At 43.4% G+C, this 15227-nt stretch overlaps 6 protein-coding genes across 9 annotated transcripts in view; 3 read left to right on the top strand and 3 right to left on the bottom strand.

Annotated features, from left to right (window-relative positions):
- Positions 1 to 15227, top strand: part of LOC124349621 (LIM homeobox transcription factor 1-alpha-like) — a 947038-nt gene that overhangs the window by 127859 nt on the left and 803952 nt on the right. The window lies entirely within an intron of this gene.
- LOC124350139 lies at positions 7 to 697 on the top strand. Its single transcript, XM_046801160.1, has 3 exons — positions 7 to 90; positions 179 to 519; positions 647 to 697. The coding sequence occupies exons 1-3, from the start codon at positions 73 to 75 to the stop codon at positions 693 to 695; spliced, it is 408 nt and encodes a 135-aa protein (XP_046657116.1). The 5' UTR covers positions 7 to 72; the 3' UTR covers positions 696 to 697.
- Positions 797 to 3852, bottom strand: LOC124349693. The gene is made up of 5 exons (XM_046800486.1): positions 2778 to 3852; positions 2484 to 2690; positions 2193 to 2409; positions 985 to 2119; positions 797 to 923 (listed from the first exon to the last, which is right to left on the bottom strand). Exons 1-4 carry the CDS (start codon positions 3637 to 3639, stop codon positions 2050 to 2052), a joined length of 1356 nt encoding a protein of 451 aa, XP_046656442.1. The 5' UTR covers positions 3640 to 3852; the 3' UTR covers positions 797 to 923; positions 985 to 2049.
- Positions 4367 to 8569, bottom strand: LOC124349610. Of its 2 annotated transcripts, XM_046800359.1 has the most exons (9): positions 8390 to 8569; positions 8062 to 8314; positions 7820 to 7974; positions 7622 to 7744; positions 7331 to 7549; positions 5835 to 7258; positions 5166 to 5752; positions 4924 to 5083; positions 4367 to 4849 (listed from the first exon to the last, which is right to left on the bottom strand). In XM_046800359.1, the coding sequence occupies exons 1-6, from the start codon at positions 8466 to 8468 to the stop codon at positions 6459 to 6461; spliced, it is 1629 nt and encodes a 542-aa protein (XP_046656315.1). In that variant the 5' UTR covers positions 8469 to 8569; the 3' UTR covers positions 4367 to 4849; positions 4924 to 5083; positions 5166 to 5752; positions 5835 to 6458. The 2 variants fall into 2 exon arrangements, with proteins under 2 accessions (XP_046656315.1, XP_046656314.1); XM_046800358.1 differs by having other exon boundaries at positions 5166 to 7258.
- LOC124349690 (sushi, von Willebrand factor type A, EGF and pentraxin domain-containing protein 1-like) lies at positions 8768 to 11672 on the top strand. The gene is made up of 8 exons (XM_046800483.1): positions 8768 to 8990; positions 9053 to 9218; positions 9323 to 9514; positions 9590 to 9772; positions 9867 to 10088; positions 10179 to 10430; positions 10518 to 10623; positions 10695 to 11672. Exons 1-8 carry the CDS (start codon positions 8952 to 8954, stop codon positions 10909 to 10911), a joined length of 1377 nt encoding a protein of 458 aa, XP_046656439.1. The 5' UTR covers positions 8768 to 8951; the 3' UTR covers positions 10912 to 11672.
- Positions 11320 to 15194, bottom strand: LOC124349531 (sodium-independent sulfate anion transporter-like). 3 transcript variants are annotated; one of them, XM_046800216.1, is made up of 12 exons: positions 14900 to 15194; positions 14437 to 14756; positions 14162 to 14357; positions 13826 to 14046; positions 13539 to 13710; positions 13251 to 13448; positions 13005 to 13166; positions 12783 to 12923; positions 12547 to 12692; positions 12268 to 12444; positions 11949 to 12179; positions 11320 to 11511 (listed from the first exon to the last, which is right to left on the bottom strand). In XM_046800216.1, the coding sequence occupies exons 2-11, from the start codon at positions 14719 to 14721 to the stop codon at positions 11958 to 11960; spliced, it is 1920 nt and encodes a 639-aa protein (XP_046656172.1). In that variant the 5' UTR covers positions 14722 to 14756; positions 14900 to 15194; the 3' UTR covers positions 11320 to 11511; positions 11949 to 11957. The 3 variants fall into 3 exon arrangements, with proteins under 3 accessions (XP_046656172.1, XP_046656170.1, XP_046656171.1); XM_046800214.1 differs by having other exon boundaries at positions 11320 to 12179; XM_046800215.1 differs by having other exon boundaries at positions 11320 to 12179; positions 14437 to 14753.

Here is a 15227-nt window from a genome sequence, read left to right as displayed (position 1 = left end):
TAAAAAGGCCCGGTGCGGTTTCCAGTGGATCAGACATCCGTCGACATCAGCGCAACAACACAAAATCTAAAGATGAACATTTTACTCAAAGTAAGTCATTTCAATTTTAGTTTCAAAGTTACTTAACTAAGATATACCAACGTGTGCGGAAATGATTTCGATTTCCTCCTCTATAAAGGTACTCGCCCTCGCAGTCCTCGTTCCGGCCATTTCCGGTCGTGTCTTGACAGGTTGGCCTTCTGCGTTGGATGAAGACTTCCAGGATCGAGTGGACATGCCGGAAGTTCAATCGGAAGCAAGAGAGGGAGCTCGGGAAGAGCCCGTTGAGGTTTTGATGAAGCAACTGGAAGGCCGTGATTTCAATCCACCCAAGGAAGCGTTCGGCAAACAACACGATTTCGAGGCAAACGACGCAGGTAGCGACGGCCAAGGCTATTTCCAGGGTTTTGGCCCCAGAGAAATTGTACTAGACGACAACCAGAGCATGGAATCGAGATTCGCCTTCCCCGACTTCCCAAAGTGAGTTCTTACCCCTCGCATCATCATAAAAATCATCTAAACTAGGTTAAACCTATAAAATTAGTTTCTAAGATGTGGAGTTTTATAGCTTTTTTCACAATGACCCATTGATATTCTTTCTTGATAGGATGGACTTCCCCTTTGATAAGCCTTTCGGTGGTGAACGCCCACAATAAAAGAAATAATGTTAGTACAAAAATACAAAACCGCACGACCGCAGCCCCAGCAGCCAGAGTGGACTCACCCGATTAACAGTCCCCAATTTTTCACGACACCAAATTTCTTTGTTTTGTTACGTTTTTGTCGAAAGGAGTTCTCCATATAACTGTTTACAAAGAGGGATAACTATTAACCAATTTAGCATACTCTATAACCTCTTGACAAACAATGATGGAGCTGGTACTCTAAAAAATGAAAAAGAAATACAATAAATATTATAAAATAAAAATTTGAATTTGTTGCAACTTAATCTCCTCGTTCTATACGGCAAAGCAAACGGAAGATAGTCTTTAGATTGACGATTTCCGTGAGTGTATTTTCAAACTGAAAGAAGAAGAAAAAAAAAATTAGATAAAATTTTGGGGTCATGAGGTTATTTCATTCCCTGGGGTGTGTACATTTCTCGGTCAAAACAATTAAAGGTACGAACAACGTTTAATAATAAATGGCTAATCACTCATCTATGCACACAGTATCATGACGGAGAGAAGAGAGAGAAAGAAACGGGATCTGTTATTTGTGAAAATGTAGAATATCATGAAAAACTCTCCTAGATCGAATTTGGAATGGGAAAAAGGTTTAACAGACTACCTTCCAAAAAAAACCCATCTACATGGACATGTTGGCCCAGGGTTCAGCACCCAGGATAACAAGAAAAAAAAATATAATTAGAAAAAGGATGGATCAATTGAGGACAACAAACGTCTACGTCGACTAGTTTTTTTTTTTGTTTTGTTTTTCCGGAATGAAGAAAAAAGAATTTTCTGATGGAGATTTCACGAAATGGCCAACAGGGAGACGGAATAATAACAAGGAGGTCAAGATGACGGTGGAGCACGCCATCGTTCACTTGAGGAAAGAGACGGTCGCTAGGGCACCTTGACAAACACGAAAACTTTATTCTGGGTGGTGAATTCAGTCGCCGGTTATACCTTTTCACGAATCAGGGACAATTCTCCCAGTGAAAAACAAACGCGCCTTAACCCAGAAATCCCAACCGCTCCCATTGTTGGCTGCCGCCCGCGCATGACATCACGGTGACATGTCAAGAAAATAACATATCTGCGACGACAGAGAAGGGCAAAGAAAATAAAGACGTCCCAGTTAAGAAGAAGTAATTGAATTTTGCCAGAGTAGAAAGAGTATGTTTGTTGTTTGAACGACGACTCGGCGAACGACTAGATAGGTGGATATTGGGGGCAATAAAAATATCAATAGCACCATGGCACACAATCTATATGTTTTTATCTTTCCAGGACGGAACCTGCTTGGCGTTCATCGAGTCACGTCTTTTTTGTTTTTTTCTTTTTTTTACTGCGGATGAGTAGGCCAGGCCATAATTATTTTACGGAATGGCACAAACAGTCCACGACCCGGAGCGCTATAAACAGAAAAAAAGAAAAGAATACATCAAATGTCAAAGTTTTATGGCAGGGAGAAAAGAAACAACGTACCAGCGGAAATAACGATGACCCTGGAAAGTGCCATCGCCTCCAAGTCCAACTTGGTCAATCTCGATACCCACAATATCTTCGGTAATACCGGGCAGCTTCCCACGGTACCACACAATTCCAGTAACAACTAAATGACCGCCATGAAGTGCCTTAACTCGACCGCCGAGAAACAGACTGGAAATAGCCGATGGCACATAAGGGCCATTCTCGATGTCTCCTACATAAAAAGAAACACAACCATCAGTAAACACACATGGTCGATGGAATGACAGATAAAAAATAAGAACAGACCCGTAAGAGACGAGCGACGAGTGGCGTTGAAGCTGTGAGGACGTTGCTCCATATTAGTCAGGGAATGCCGTTTGTTCGAGTTACTAATGTCTGTGTTTGATGACAGGGGCAGGGCTCGACGTGCGTTTGAATGGTTGATTTCCCCTCCGGAATGGTTTTGTTTCTGCAAGTTCGGCATACTTTGGGTGGCTTTGGATGGCAGCAAGTCTATAGAAAAATTTGAAATATATATGTTAGTAAGCCTGTGATGCCTTGGGAAGATGTAAAAAAAAAACTACAGAAATGATTGACAACCGTGGAAAGAGACACTTTGCTTGAATTTGGAACGAAGATTTTTGTAGGGAGTACTGCTGGTGAAGAACTTGGGTTCTGTGCGTTCTTGGTAGTTGAGTGAGAGGCAAGAATCCAGCTCAGAAAAATCACGTTCAGAATGAGTCAATGTTGCCCAGCTACCGCTGTGGGAATGGAATATCTGGCTTTGTTGAGGCAAGTCTTTCATGCCCTCCAAATCTTCCTCTTCATCATTGAAACCGCCTGCATTATCCTCATGACTGAGGAATCGAACTCTACCTCCCAGCTGCTTCTGATTCTCTTTCAACCAGTGGTCATCGCTGCTGAGGTTGAATTCACTTTGTGAGAAGTCTGGAGCTTGGCTTGTGAGACCCAGGTCAGAGAGCAAGAGATTTTCCACCTGATTTTTGCCCATTCCATGATTGCTCACATCCAGTCTATTTGTGAATTTGGACTTGTAAGATGTTTTCTTCTGGGAAGGTTGGCGTATAATTGGAGGGGCCACAATGGCCTCTGACGAAATGCAGAAGGAAGCCAGATCACTCCTCTCCACTCTTTGATATCGCTTCCCATTTGACTTGCCATCGAGATCCAGGCTGAGATCAGAGTTCCATCTCCGTGGAAGAAGTTCACACGTCTGGGTCTCAGTATCTGTCAAAGTGACACCACAAGGGGTTACTCTCTGGGTCAGAACGTTTTCTTTCTCCATTTTGCGCAATAACGAGCCGAGTTTAGCCCGAAACTCGAATTGAAGCGAATTGAGTTCAAGCACTTGCTGTTTGCATTGGTCCAATTGGTCACGCAAATGTACGATAGTTGACCGCAATTTGGTATTGACACTAGAGTTTATACATTTTACCTCCATTTACAACTGAAATCATCGCTCGAGACAGTGTGAAGGGAAATCGGGGGAGAGAAGAAACAAGAAGAACGTCACACACACCGAGAGATTGTTGTTTTGCTTGTCTCTAGCTAGCGTAACTAGGTTGACTTTCGACAAAACCGGAACGTCTTTCTCTCCGTCTTAGTTTACGCAACAACCAATTGATACATAAAATATAAATCAAGGCCAAGTGTAACGATCCAAATGTTTTACCCGACGAAAATGGTTGCTGAACCCCGCCGTTTGGGAGCAGCACCGAAGTGGAAGAAGGCGTGTCCTCTGTCTTTTAATTTTGAGTGCGGGACGATGTACGATGATGATGGAGCTGCACACCGCGGGTATAAAGAAGCAATAAATGAAATCAACTAATGGCAATTTGAGAACTTTTTGGAAAAGCTGGCGTCCGAGTAGGACGCAGCACTGCGAATGACTCTATTTTCAATTGAGGGCTGTGTAGATGACGTGAATTAATATTATACCTTTCTGGTCGGGCCTTTGGTTACCCTTGGCAACGGGAAAACGCGATGCCTTTTTGAAACTCTCTCGGGGGATAATTATCCCCCTTTCACGGCTGCAGTGAACCGCCCCACCAGGTAAGGTTCGCAGTCACGTCAGACATCGCTTATTGACTCTCGCAGTTCCTGCTGTCAAGGGAAATGAAACCAAAATAAAACAGACAACTGGGCATTTCTTTCATTTTTCGTTTTTGTCGTGTGGATACGCGCGCCGCGTTGTATTTTCGCCAGACAAGATGGTCGTCGCCCAGGCAACAATTCAATTAAACAACATCAAACAGCACGAACGAAGATGATGGGAACAACGGACTGCTCAGCAGTGAAACGTCGAACATGTTTGAAAATGTGGAATAATAATAACCAAATAAAACAAAAACAAAAAAACAGAGTGACTGTTTTCATAATAGTTAAGGAGATGTTAATAAGGCTGGTGAGAGAGAGTTGGTCGTCTTGTATCGATTAAACGTTCAAGTTGAGAGGATCGCGGGCCTTTATGTCTTCGTGACATATACATTTTTAATAGCCGCCGCTGCCGCTGTTGCCGACGGGGTGGTCAGAGTACCAGCCGAAAGCTCCGTTTCCACCGGTGTAGGCTCCGTAATCGACGTAGTCATTACCGCCGTAGCTGCTGCTGGCACGGGGCTGAGAGGCTGCTCCTTGGCGTTCCTCATCGATGGCTTTGCAAACGAATGAAATCATATAAGCACACACGATTGGAAATTTTTTTAAAAACAAAGAAATGAATGATTACGAGAGGCACGGCGGACGCGGAGTGCAGGCTGTTGTGGGGCGAATCCTGCATAAGGAGCGGGTCCGCGGAGGAACTGGATGTCTTCGATGGGGATGGCCAAAAATCGGGGGCGGGCCGATGCGGCAGCCACGACGGCAGCGAGGAACAAGGTGACCAAAACCTACAAGAAAACATAATTCAATTTTTTAAAATTTTCTACTACTTTGAAATAGAATGAAACTCAATTTTAAGTTGAAACTCACCAGCTTGGATGCCATTGTTTAGTTTGAGAGAGAGAATCCGGAGAGGAGTTGTTGATCAAATGAATGAACAAGTTGTTGTGTGAATTCTAAGCCGAAAGTCTGCTGCTTTTATACTCGAGCTACGGGGACCAACTAGCCTCGATTCCCACCGTGAAACACGTGGTGGTAAATCATCGATGGGTAGGAAGGAAAAAAAAAAAACACGGTGGGTTTGAACGAACGAAAAAGAGGCGTTTTTCGTGAAACGGGCGGTAACGAATCGAGGCCTCTGATGAGAGAGCTCGAGGCCAACCTCTAGCTAGCTCCTTCCATTTAGGTGCTCGACCCCGAGCAACAATTGAGGCCATCTTGGGTATATACACACACATACAACGCATAGAACAACAGTCAAACTTTAATTGATACTTCCACGCACAAACTATCTGGAGGTGCACACAGCAGTCTCTCTCTCCGTTATATTTGGTTCACTGGGACTCGTCGTGCTTCAATCATCATCATCATCATCATCACGAGATGAGTTCTTTACCTCACGAGTTCTTTCTTACCTGGCTCCTATTTTGTGTACCGAGTTCGTCTGAGGCATCGTCCTGCAGTTATTAAAGTTCAGCAGAGCGGAACACAGTCCTTTTTTCCTTATCTTTTAACTCTGCATGCTATACGTATACGTACCAATGATGTCACAGATGATTTCTTCCTGGAGAGTTTTCCAATATTTATTTCGGCGTATAATTACACTCCTGGACGATATGTGGAGAAAGCGGAATGATCGATGAAATAGCCCTGGAAAACCCTGGAAAACGGCCTATTTCGCAATACAAGTTTAAGAGTATAAAGGGGTTAAATATAATTTCATTAGTCTATTCGGACACAGTTAAACGTTGTTTTCTTCTTTTGCTAAAAGCTTTACAAACACTGACACGCAAAATTGTTCTTTGAAAAAGAAAAAAAGAAGAAATATTTTTGTTTGGGTCTTAAAAAAAGAAATTCAAAAAGTAACAAAAATCAGAACGGGAAGGAATTTTTAAAATACTGTACAAGAGATTGGCACACGTCATCGTCAGAAACGGGAGGGAGAAAATAGTTTTGATCATTAAAGTGAAAAATTGCCAAACAGAGAATTCTTTGTTGTTGTTGTCTGCTGGCGATCGAGGTCAAAAGTTCATATGTGCCGTTAAAAAACAGTTCATATTTTTGCACACACAGACATACGTCTAAGAGATTAGATATGATTTTTTTTCATGTTTTGTTGTTGTTTTTTCAAAGAGTTTTTAAAAGTAATTTTGTGAGGAGCTATTAAGAAGAAGGAGGAGGTGGACTACCAGGAGGGTCGGGATGCATCCTCGACGTTCGTTCCGTCGTGCTGGTGGTGGTATCCGGGTTCGGCTGTGCGCGGTTATTGGAGTTGGGTCTGACCCAGATCTGTCCCGTATTGTTACCATTAATATCGCCGTTGTTGTTGTCTTCTTCAACACGCTCGGCGGCCAATTCCAGGGGCGGAGGGGGTTGCGGAACGACTCGATCGCCCAACTGTGGCTGCTGGCCGGGTAGTGGCTGTGAGTTATTGACTAAAAGAGAGAAAATGGCCGAGAGGAACGGCCCATTGCTGCTACTGCTGCTACTATTAGGATTGTTGTTGCTGCTGTGTTGACAGCTGGTGACATTGCGGGCGGCCGACCAGTCGTTCGTGCTGAGATTCTCGCGGGAAACATAAGGAGGTGGCGGCTCGTCTCGATTACCGCCGCCGTGTCCACCGGCCGCCACTTCCTCATAGGGCGGTGGCTCGACGGGTCGACCCATCAGCTGGACACCATTGTTGATGTTGTACGTGACCAAGAGACTTGTGTTGGGTCCAGGGCCGCCTGGATCGCCGTACGAATTCAAAACCAGACCGGGCGATCGACTCAAATCCGAGCGGAGCAATCCACGTGTCCAGCGGTTATTTGACGTTGCCAAGTAAGAGTCAAGATCACTCCAGACACGAGTGTCGGACCGGTATGCGGAATAAGCGTTGGGTATTGCGGAGCGCCGCATGTGAACACGACAAACGGTAATAACCGTGAAGGTAACGATCAAAACGAACGCCACGGCACAACCTGTCAATCAAACAAAATAAACCTGGAATAAGACTGGACGATAATGAAGTTTTATATACACAAAGGCGATACCTATAATCGTATACATTGTAGACTGGAGAAAACCGATTTCGTGAAACTGATGGTGTGTCTGCAGGGGAAAGTCTGGCGCCAGGAAATTGAGCAGCTTGCCGCAACACGGGATTTCGTAGGTTGCCGTACAGTTAGCATCGTAGTATTTGTCGCAACAGACTTTCTTCGATATACATCTGCCATCGTCGCAGTGCAGTTTTCCGTCGCATGGCGATTCACCTGGGAAAAAATTAGGTTTTCTTAATTGTTTTAACAACTTTTTTCAACCTATAAAAAAATGGCAATATTTACCACAAATTTCTCTGGATTCGTCTGCTCCGTCACCGCAGTCGGAAGTGCCATCGCACTTGTATCGTTGGGGTATGCAAGATTTGGAAGAACACATAAACATATTATCTCCACAAGTTCCTTTTCCTGAATGTTTTAAAATTCAACATAAACCATCTAGTATAAAATATATTAGAAATAGAAAGAATCTAATACACTTACTTGGCAATATACTAATATCAACTGAATGCTGAAGCTGTGTTAGCTTTTCACCTCTGGCAACACAACGGTACTTTCCGCTATCAGACTCCTGTAATTTTGTGATTGTCAGGTGAAGGGTGTTGATAGCTCCTGGCTTGTTGAATATATTATGCATGCTGTGTTTCAAAAAGAATATGTGGCATTAGGATTTGGGCAACGCAGCAGAGCAGGCGCTATGAATGTTGTCTGCAAATTTGACATACCGATTTGTACTGTGCTGTGGCAAGTGCCACTCTAGCTGAAATTTGACAAATGGTCCAGATTCTTTGACGACTTGGCAGGTGAGGTTGAGAGTCTCATCTACCCTTTTAACGAGTGCAAAACCTGTGAGAGGGGCTTCTGGTAATATTTCTAGATGATGTTTGACAGGTTCAAGTTCATGGTCATCCACGTTATGCTCCTCTTCAACGTACGAGGAAGACATGTCGGCTTCATTTATGATTTTTCCAGCGCAGACTGAATTGCGAGGGGTTAAAATGCACAGGTTTGTTAAAAGATGCTAATGAACAGAACTCTGTTGTTTCAACCTACCCAGCCAATGAAGCAGAACCAAAGAAAATGTGAAAATAAAAATGGTTTTCGAATGTTTGGAGAAATCATGGCTAGCCATGAAAATATCCTTGTGCTTCCCGTTTTGTCGCACTACGTAAACAGCTCACAAAGATTGCAGCAAGTAAGCAACAATAAATCAACAATTATGAGCCCAAAATGCAGCAGACAAAACTTATGGATGACGGCTTCCTGTCATCTAGCGGCAAGATTTCAATCTACTATCACGCGCAGATGCCGATTGATTATTATTATTTTGATTGATTAAACAAGCTGCTGCTAAAAATGGCGCATTTTTCGTATGTATTGCACATGAATATTTTATTACACACATTATTCATTCTCTTTTTCAATTATGATCCAACATCTCTCGGTCGGATGGCCGATTCTTCCTCAATGTCGGTCGTAATTGGCTTCATAAAACCAAGTTCAATCGATCAAAGTCGTTGTATATCAACAAAGAAGTCAATATATTACACGAGAATAAGCTAGACGGATTCCCTAGATCTAATGGTGAGACCCGTAGACCCATCAGAAAAAGGAAATGCAATACCTAAACCCACCGACTTCCGGTTCTGATAGTGTATATACGCCGATGTTCCTTTTTGTTGTTGTTCACGATCTAATTTGTTTTAATTTCTCCAGTGTTCATTTCTACAGCAATCAGGAAAGATGCATTGCCATTTAATCGCATTAGTGCTGATTGCAAGTACTGCGGTCCTGGTTGAAATAAAGTGTCAAACAACCAACATCATCACGACCTTGATGGAGACCAGCAGCACACTCGGGACATCAGACGGAAAACTTGGCGGTAGTTGTACATGGCAACAACAATTCTCCTTGCAAGCTTTTATCCTTATTGTGCCACAATGTTGTTTTTGTTTTTTCGCTTTTTTCCCTCCTTGTAATATTCAGAAGTACATTGCAGCGCTCCGGGACCATTCCCAAATGGATGGATCGATGCCACTCAGAACCTTCCGCTGGTAATGTCAAAGGTGGGCAGGACCATCGTTTATCGCTGCCATACAAATATGAAGCAGATCGGAGCCAGCGAAGCTGTTTGCGAGATGAACGGACGCTGGAGTAAAAATCCACCTCAATGTCTGGGTAAATATCCAATTCAATCATTTGCCATTTTCATGAATTCAATGGCTTATGTCTCCTTTTGAACATTTTCAAAAGCCTCCTGCAATGTACCATTGGTGGATCACGGGGTCATTCGGGATGCTCCCAATGGATCAATAATCTCTCACGGAGAAAACGTGATCCTTGAATGCAACCAATCCTACCGGCCAGCTCACGGATTATCAAAGTACATTTGCAACAACGGGACTTTGAATGTCACTCCTCGATGTGATCCCGGAGGTGACTTTTTCGAATTATCCGAAAATTCATTAAAAAAAATATGAATCTGATTAAGTTCACTGGTTAATAATTCAAAATAATGATTTCATTACAGAGTCCCCAAAAGGAAATTGTAACAGACCGGATATCCTGGACGGGACGTTCGTTCAAATAGACGGGAAGAACGTGACCAGAAACCAAACGTACGACATTGGAACCGAAATAATTTACAGATGCCAAAATCCTGCTCACCAAATGATCGACACGGAATTAGAAAATTCGACACGAATTTGCAATGCGATCACGAAAAATTGGACAGGAACTCCGCCGAACTGCGGTTAGTCTCATTCCTATCAATTAGAAATTAATTTTTTGAAGAAAATGTTGCATATACAATTAAGTTGTTTCCCCCCCTCGAGACATGCAGTGGCAACATGCAGGTCTTTGATCCCACAATCCAACCATTCCGATAACGACTTGCACTTACGGTTCAATGTCGCTTACAACGAAACGGAATTATCCGGCGGACGCTACAAAATCGGGACGAAAGCAATTATGCGCTGCAATTTCGGCCAACGAGTTATTCACCCGTCGACCGACGCTGCGCAGCCAAATAATAATGACACGGTGGTGGTTTGCCAATCTAACGGAACGTGGCGAGGGTTCGTTCCCCTATGCGGCAAGTTTTTCGCAAATTTTTTTCCCAGGGAAAAGAACAACAGTAAAATTGGCCACACCATTCATTTTCTGTGTGTGTACATTTTAGATCCGCCTCCCAACGATTTGGACTTGTCGCAACTTGCCATCATTGTGGCTTGTGTGGTTTCGATTCTGATATTCGCTCTGGCCGTCGTCCTTCTCTGCGAATCGAGGTGAAAAATTGGAAACAAAATGAGATTTAGTGCAATCAAATTACGGGATTTTTAAAAAAAATTGTTTCTAGGTCGATACAGGCTCGGCGCAATCGAGTCGTCGAAAATAACTTGAACCGGACAGACTCCTCGCAAAGAATGCGGATCGAACTACTTCGGCAATCTCGGCGTAAAACTTTCTACGCTCTGGAAGATCGTCCGGAAGGCGAGCGCGAATACGCCACAATTCACAGGGTGGGACAGAGTCCGAGACCATCGCGTTTAGCCGTCGAGTACAGCAAACTTTGATGATAATGGCTTTCAAGTTTAACACAAATACACGAGATGGGACAAGCGGAAGACAGGCCAAAAAGAAATAAAAAAAAAGGTTTTTGTTTGAATTCGTTTCACATTTTTATACGGCTATCCACTATACTGCGCCCTTAAAAGAATAGATCCGACGGGTTTCAATTTCAGGCTTCAACGTTTTACGGCCCTTTTTGGTACGACATGTGTGGAGCCAATCGTTGTAAAAAATCGAACGAACGATCTAGTGTTTTGTTCCCAAGTGCGTGCAGAGTTATAAAATATTCTTTTGTAAGAAAAGAGAACGGGAATTCCCCCTTCCTACACATAGAAAATTAGGTCATTGTGAGAATGAAAAGAATGGGAATAGGGAAATATTTGCATCCAATCAAAGCAACAAAGCAAGAGAGAGAAAGAGAGAAAGAAAAGTCTATTTTTCAATACAATAAGGCATTTATTTTTCTCTGCCTTTCAGCCATGGGAATCAAAAGATATCTAGTCTTGGGTAACAAAAGGAGGGGCATCGGGTTCAAGAAATCTGTCTGAGAGCTTCTTAAAGATTTACTCGAATTCTCAATCAATCCGGCCCGCTAACAACTGAAACTTAACGCAACAAATAAAAAGAATAACTGGAGGCAAAGAAAAATTCGTTTTTAAAAATGATGTGCGAAATTTTGATCTAAGTGCAAAACTGGATTAATGTAGTAGGAGATTGTGCAGTGATTTAAAAAAAAAAAAGGGCTGGCCAGAGACTCGTTTTTTTTTAAAGAAAAAGTTTTTAAAATTAGAAAAATCCAATATGAAAGGCAAATAAATATTTTTTAACAAATTTGCCAGCTTTTTTTTTTGAAATTTTGTCACTGTACTTTTTTTGGTACTGCGCTATATTTTCGATAAAAATTAATTCCCTAACAAAAGTTATTGGCTTAAATTATTTGTTGCAACTCGTTATTTAAAAAAAAAAAAAAAAATTATCCCTTTGATATGGAGATTTTTAAGTTATTCCGCCCCACCCCGAATAAAAACCGTTATGGAAATACTTTATTGGGCTAGGCGCGTTGTCCGCCGTCTTTTCCGCAAGTCGAAACCGCCAGCAAGGCTCCGGCCTCTTCGGCATTCTCGTCGCTGTCGGCCGAGTCGGTGCGGACCCTTAAAATGTTGATTCCGGCTGGCAGGACGGCCAGCATATTTCTCTCGAGATCCGGACTGACATTGGCGAAAGAGTATCGCTCGCCTTTCTTGTCCCAGACGGACAGCATTGCTTTTAGCATCTAGTATTATATAACACGAAAAGAAAAATAGAATTTCACATTCAATTGCGGATAGTTGGCTTGGCTTTGTATGGGGGACAAATTTCACCTTGAGTGAAGTGTGATCCACTTGGCTGACGCGACTCATGTCGATCACGATACTCCTAGGAGTCGACTCGTTGGGATTGTCGCTGGCAATCCTGCCGAGTGCTTGCCGGAATCTCTCCACGGTGGGGAAGTAGAGATTGCGATCAGCCCTGAGAATGATACGCTCGCCTACACCTTGCTGCTGGGCGACAACACACACACAATCGAAATGTGTCAGAGTGAGTTCCGTATTACTTGCGCACAAATTCGTTTAGATCCCCACTCCCCCTCATCTACAAACCTTGTAGCGGATGTAACTGGATTTCGTCCGGGTGGCTTCGTGCGCCAGCAAGAGCAAATGGATCAAGGCTCCGGCTAAGATGCCGTACTCGATGTTGATTAGCAAGCAGCAGAAGAATGTGGTGGCGAACGGTATCAACTCGATCCCTTGCAAATGAAAACGGCAATCAAAACCCAATTATAAGATCCTCTTCTTGAAAGGGGGGGGGGTGAATCATTTAGACCAAGGGTGCATACTTCTTCCTCTCCACATGGGAAGAATTTCATCAAATTCAACCATTGAGTAGACGGCGACTATGATGACCGCACCCAGCACGGATTTAGGAATGTAATAAAAAGTCGGCATCAAAAAGCTCAGGGCTATCAGTATCACAAAGCCTGCGCGCACAGAAATCAAAGCGGGAGGGTGAGAATTCAAATTTTTCAAAAAAATTCGAAATATTTTCAAAAATCGAATACCGTTGAAGAAATTGGCGAATTGAGTTTTCGCTCCGCTGGCCGACATGACGGAGCTGCGAGAGAACGAGGCCGTCAACGGCAGGCATCCGAAAAAGGAACAAAATATCGATCCCATTCCGACGGCGATCATCTCTTGGGTCGAGTCCGTCTTCCCTCCGTTGGCTAACCGTCGAAAATCAAATCAAAAATTATCAAATGATTCTAAAGAAACTCAAAAGGAAGATTTGAAGATAATTTCAGACTCACAAAAGGCTTTGGCGATTGCCACTTGCTCGAGTATGGCAATGATGGGGACCATGGCCAGCCCCATGCCCAGATCCGACAAGATGGTGTCGAATGTCACCAACTCGAATTCCGGATTGGACGAGTTGGACGAATTGGATACGGGTCGCTCGAAACTAAACGGCGGCAGATGAAAGGACGGCACCCCCGATTTGATTTCGCCTAGCAAAAAGGACAGCCATCAAATAAACGTCGTGGACCCCGAAAAGTTGAGAGCAGCTGTCAAACTCATGAAAAGTTCATCTACTAAACCTGTGAGATTGAACGGGTGGTATCCATAGAGCTCGAACGAGTAGGCAATCACGCATCCGAGGATGACGGCCAGAGCGTTACGACAAGTCGACACGAACCAGATGGCCTTGCTAACATGTCGATTGCGAAGGCAACTCCAGTTGGTGCAAGTTTTCCTCAATAGAGTCAGGTTCTATACAACACAGAGAAAAGAATACGAGCCGAATAGTTATCGTATATCTTATTATATGCAGGGCGAACTACAGCACTATATTGGAAATGAAAAAACGGTCCGAACGACGTACTACCTTGAGAAGGAGCAGCAAGAGTATGAAGGAAAAACCGAGGACGGTATCCCATAAACTGATATCCATCCAGTTGGCGAAGATGCCTGGAAAGACTTTGGCGAAAGACGAGCCGGGGAATGTGAGACCCAAAAGCGTTTTAAATTGTGCCACGATGACGGTGACAGCAGCGGCGGAGCAAAAACCTGAAATGACGGGTCCCGAAATAAAGTCCATAATCCATCCTGCGGGAGTCAATATATTTATTTAAACCCCATATTGGGTGGGAAGGGAGAGAAAAAAAAATCAATTATTCATTTGTCATCTCAGAAATGGCATTTGCGAATTGAAGGCTCTTACCCAAATTCAAAAGACCGGCCATCAGCTCAATGCAGCCAGCCAGAAAAGACAGGACAATCGCGTAAGGTGCACCACCTTTTAATGTGTATTCATGCGTCATAATGGCCATGACAGCTGTCGGACCAACGGTGATCTGTCGTACAGAACCCAGCAGCGCGTAGACAAAGGGACCAGCGAACGCTGTGTATAATCCATACTGTCGAAAGGGAAAAAGGATTTTAAAAATAGAACTTGACTATTGTGTAAACTGGAAATTTGGTTTGGAGTTGCAATACTTCAACAGGAAGACCGGCAACTGCTCCATAAGCGATTCCTTGAGGGATGGCTGTCAGGGCAACTGTGAAGCCAGCTATGCAGTCGTGGAAGATTGAGCGAAAAGTGTAAGTTGGTGCCCACTGCAGGAACGGCAGCCTCCTTTTCAACAGCTCAGTTGTGCATGATCCACGAATCCACTGCTTGACTTGGGAGATGCTACCAAGATCGGATTCGCTTCTATCATCACTACCATTGGCATCATTTTCAAGGTGGTGAGGAAATACATCATCATTTATCACGACCATTTCACAGGACTCTTGACGGCAGGAAAAAAACCCTACTGGAGAAATTGATTCAATGTTGTATCAACTGAAGAAATGTGCATCACTATAACTGTGTGGTTGCTCGGCAACATGCTGCAATGTTCCTTATTAGCTTCAAAACCAGACCTTTGACAAATTCAGAGAATAGACTACCACTTACTTGGATCAAAAACTGTTTGTTCAATTTGTGCCTAAATTGTTATCTAATTTGTGTGGTTGAGTCCCTATGGAAACCAGGAAGTTGTGAGAGAGAGTAAAAGATCTCCCCAGCATGCACAGAAACCACTAATGTACTCTTATTTCATTCGTTCCATCTTCCCAATTATATAGCGAGAGAAGCGAAGAGGCAAAGAAGGATCCGATCTCCTCGTTCTAGGGGCGGAATATTAATTCGTAAACAAGTTCTCCTGTCATGTCAATACGATAGAGCCACGTCGTTGTATGCAAATTCAACTTTTGTGTTGTGCGACCAGCTCGCCATCTAGCGG

This window comes from Daphnia pulicaria, chromosome 7, assembly GCF_021234035.1.
Source record: "Daphnia pulicaria isolate SC F1-1A chromosome 7, SC_F0-13Bv2, whole genome shotgun sequence".
NCBI lineage: Eukaryota > Metazoa > Arthropoda > Branchiopoda > Diplostraca > Daphniidae > Daphnia > Daphnia pulicaria.
This window is presented reverse-complemented; position numbering and strand designations above follow the sequence as displayed.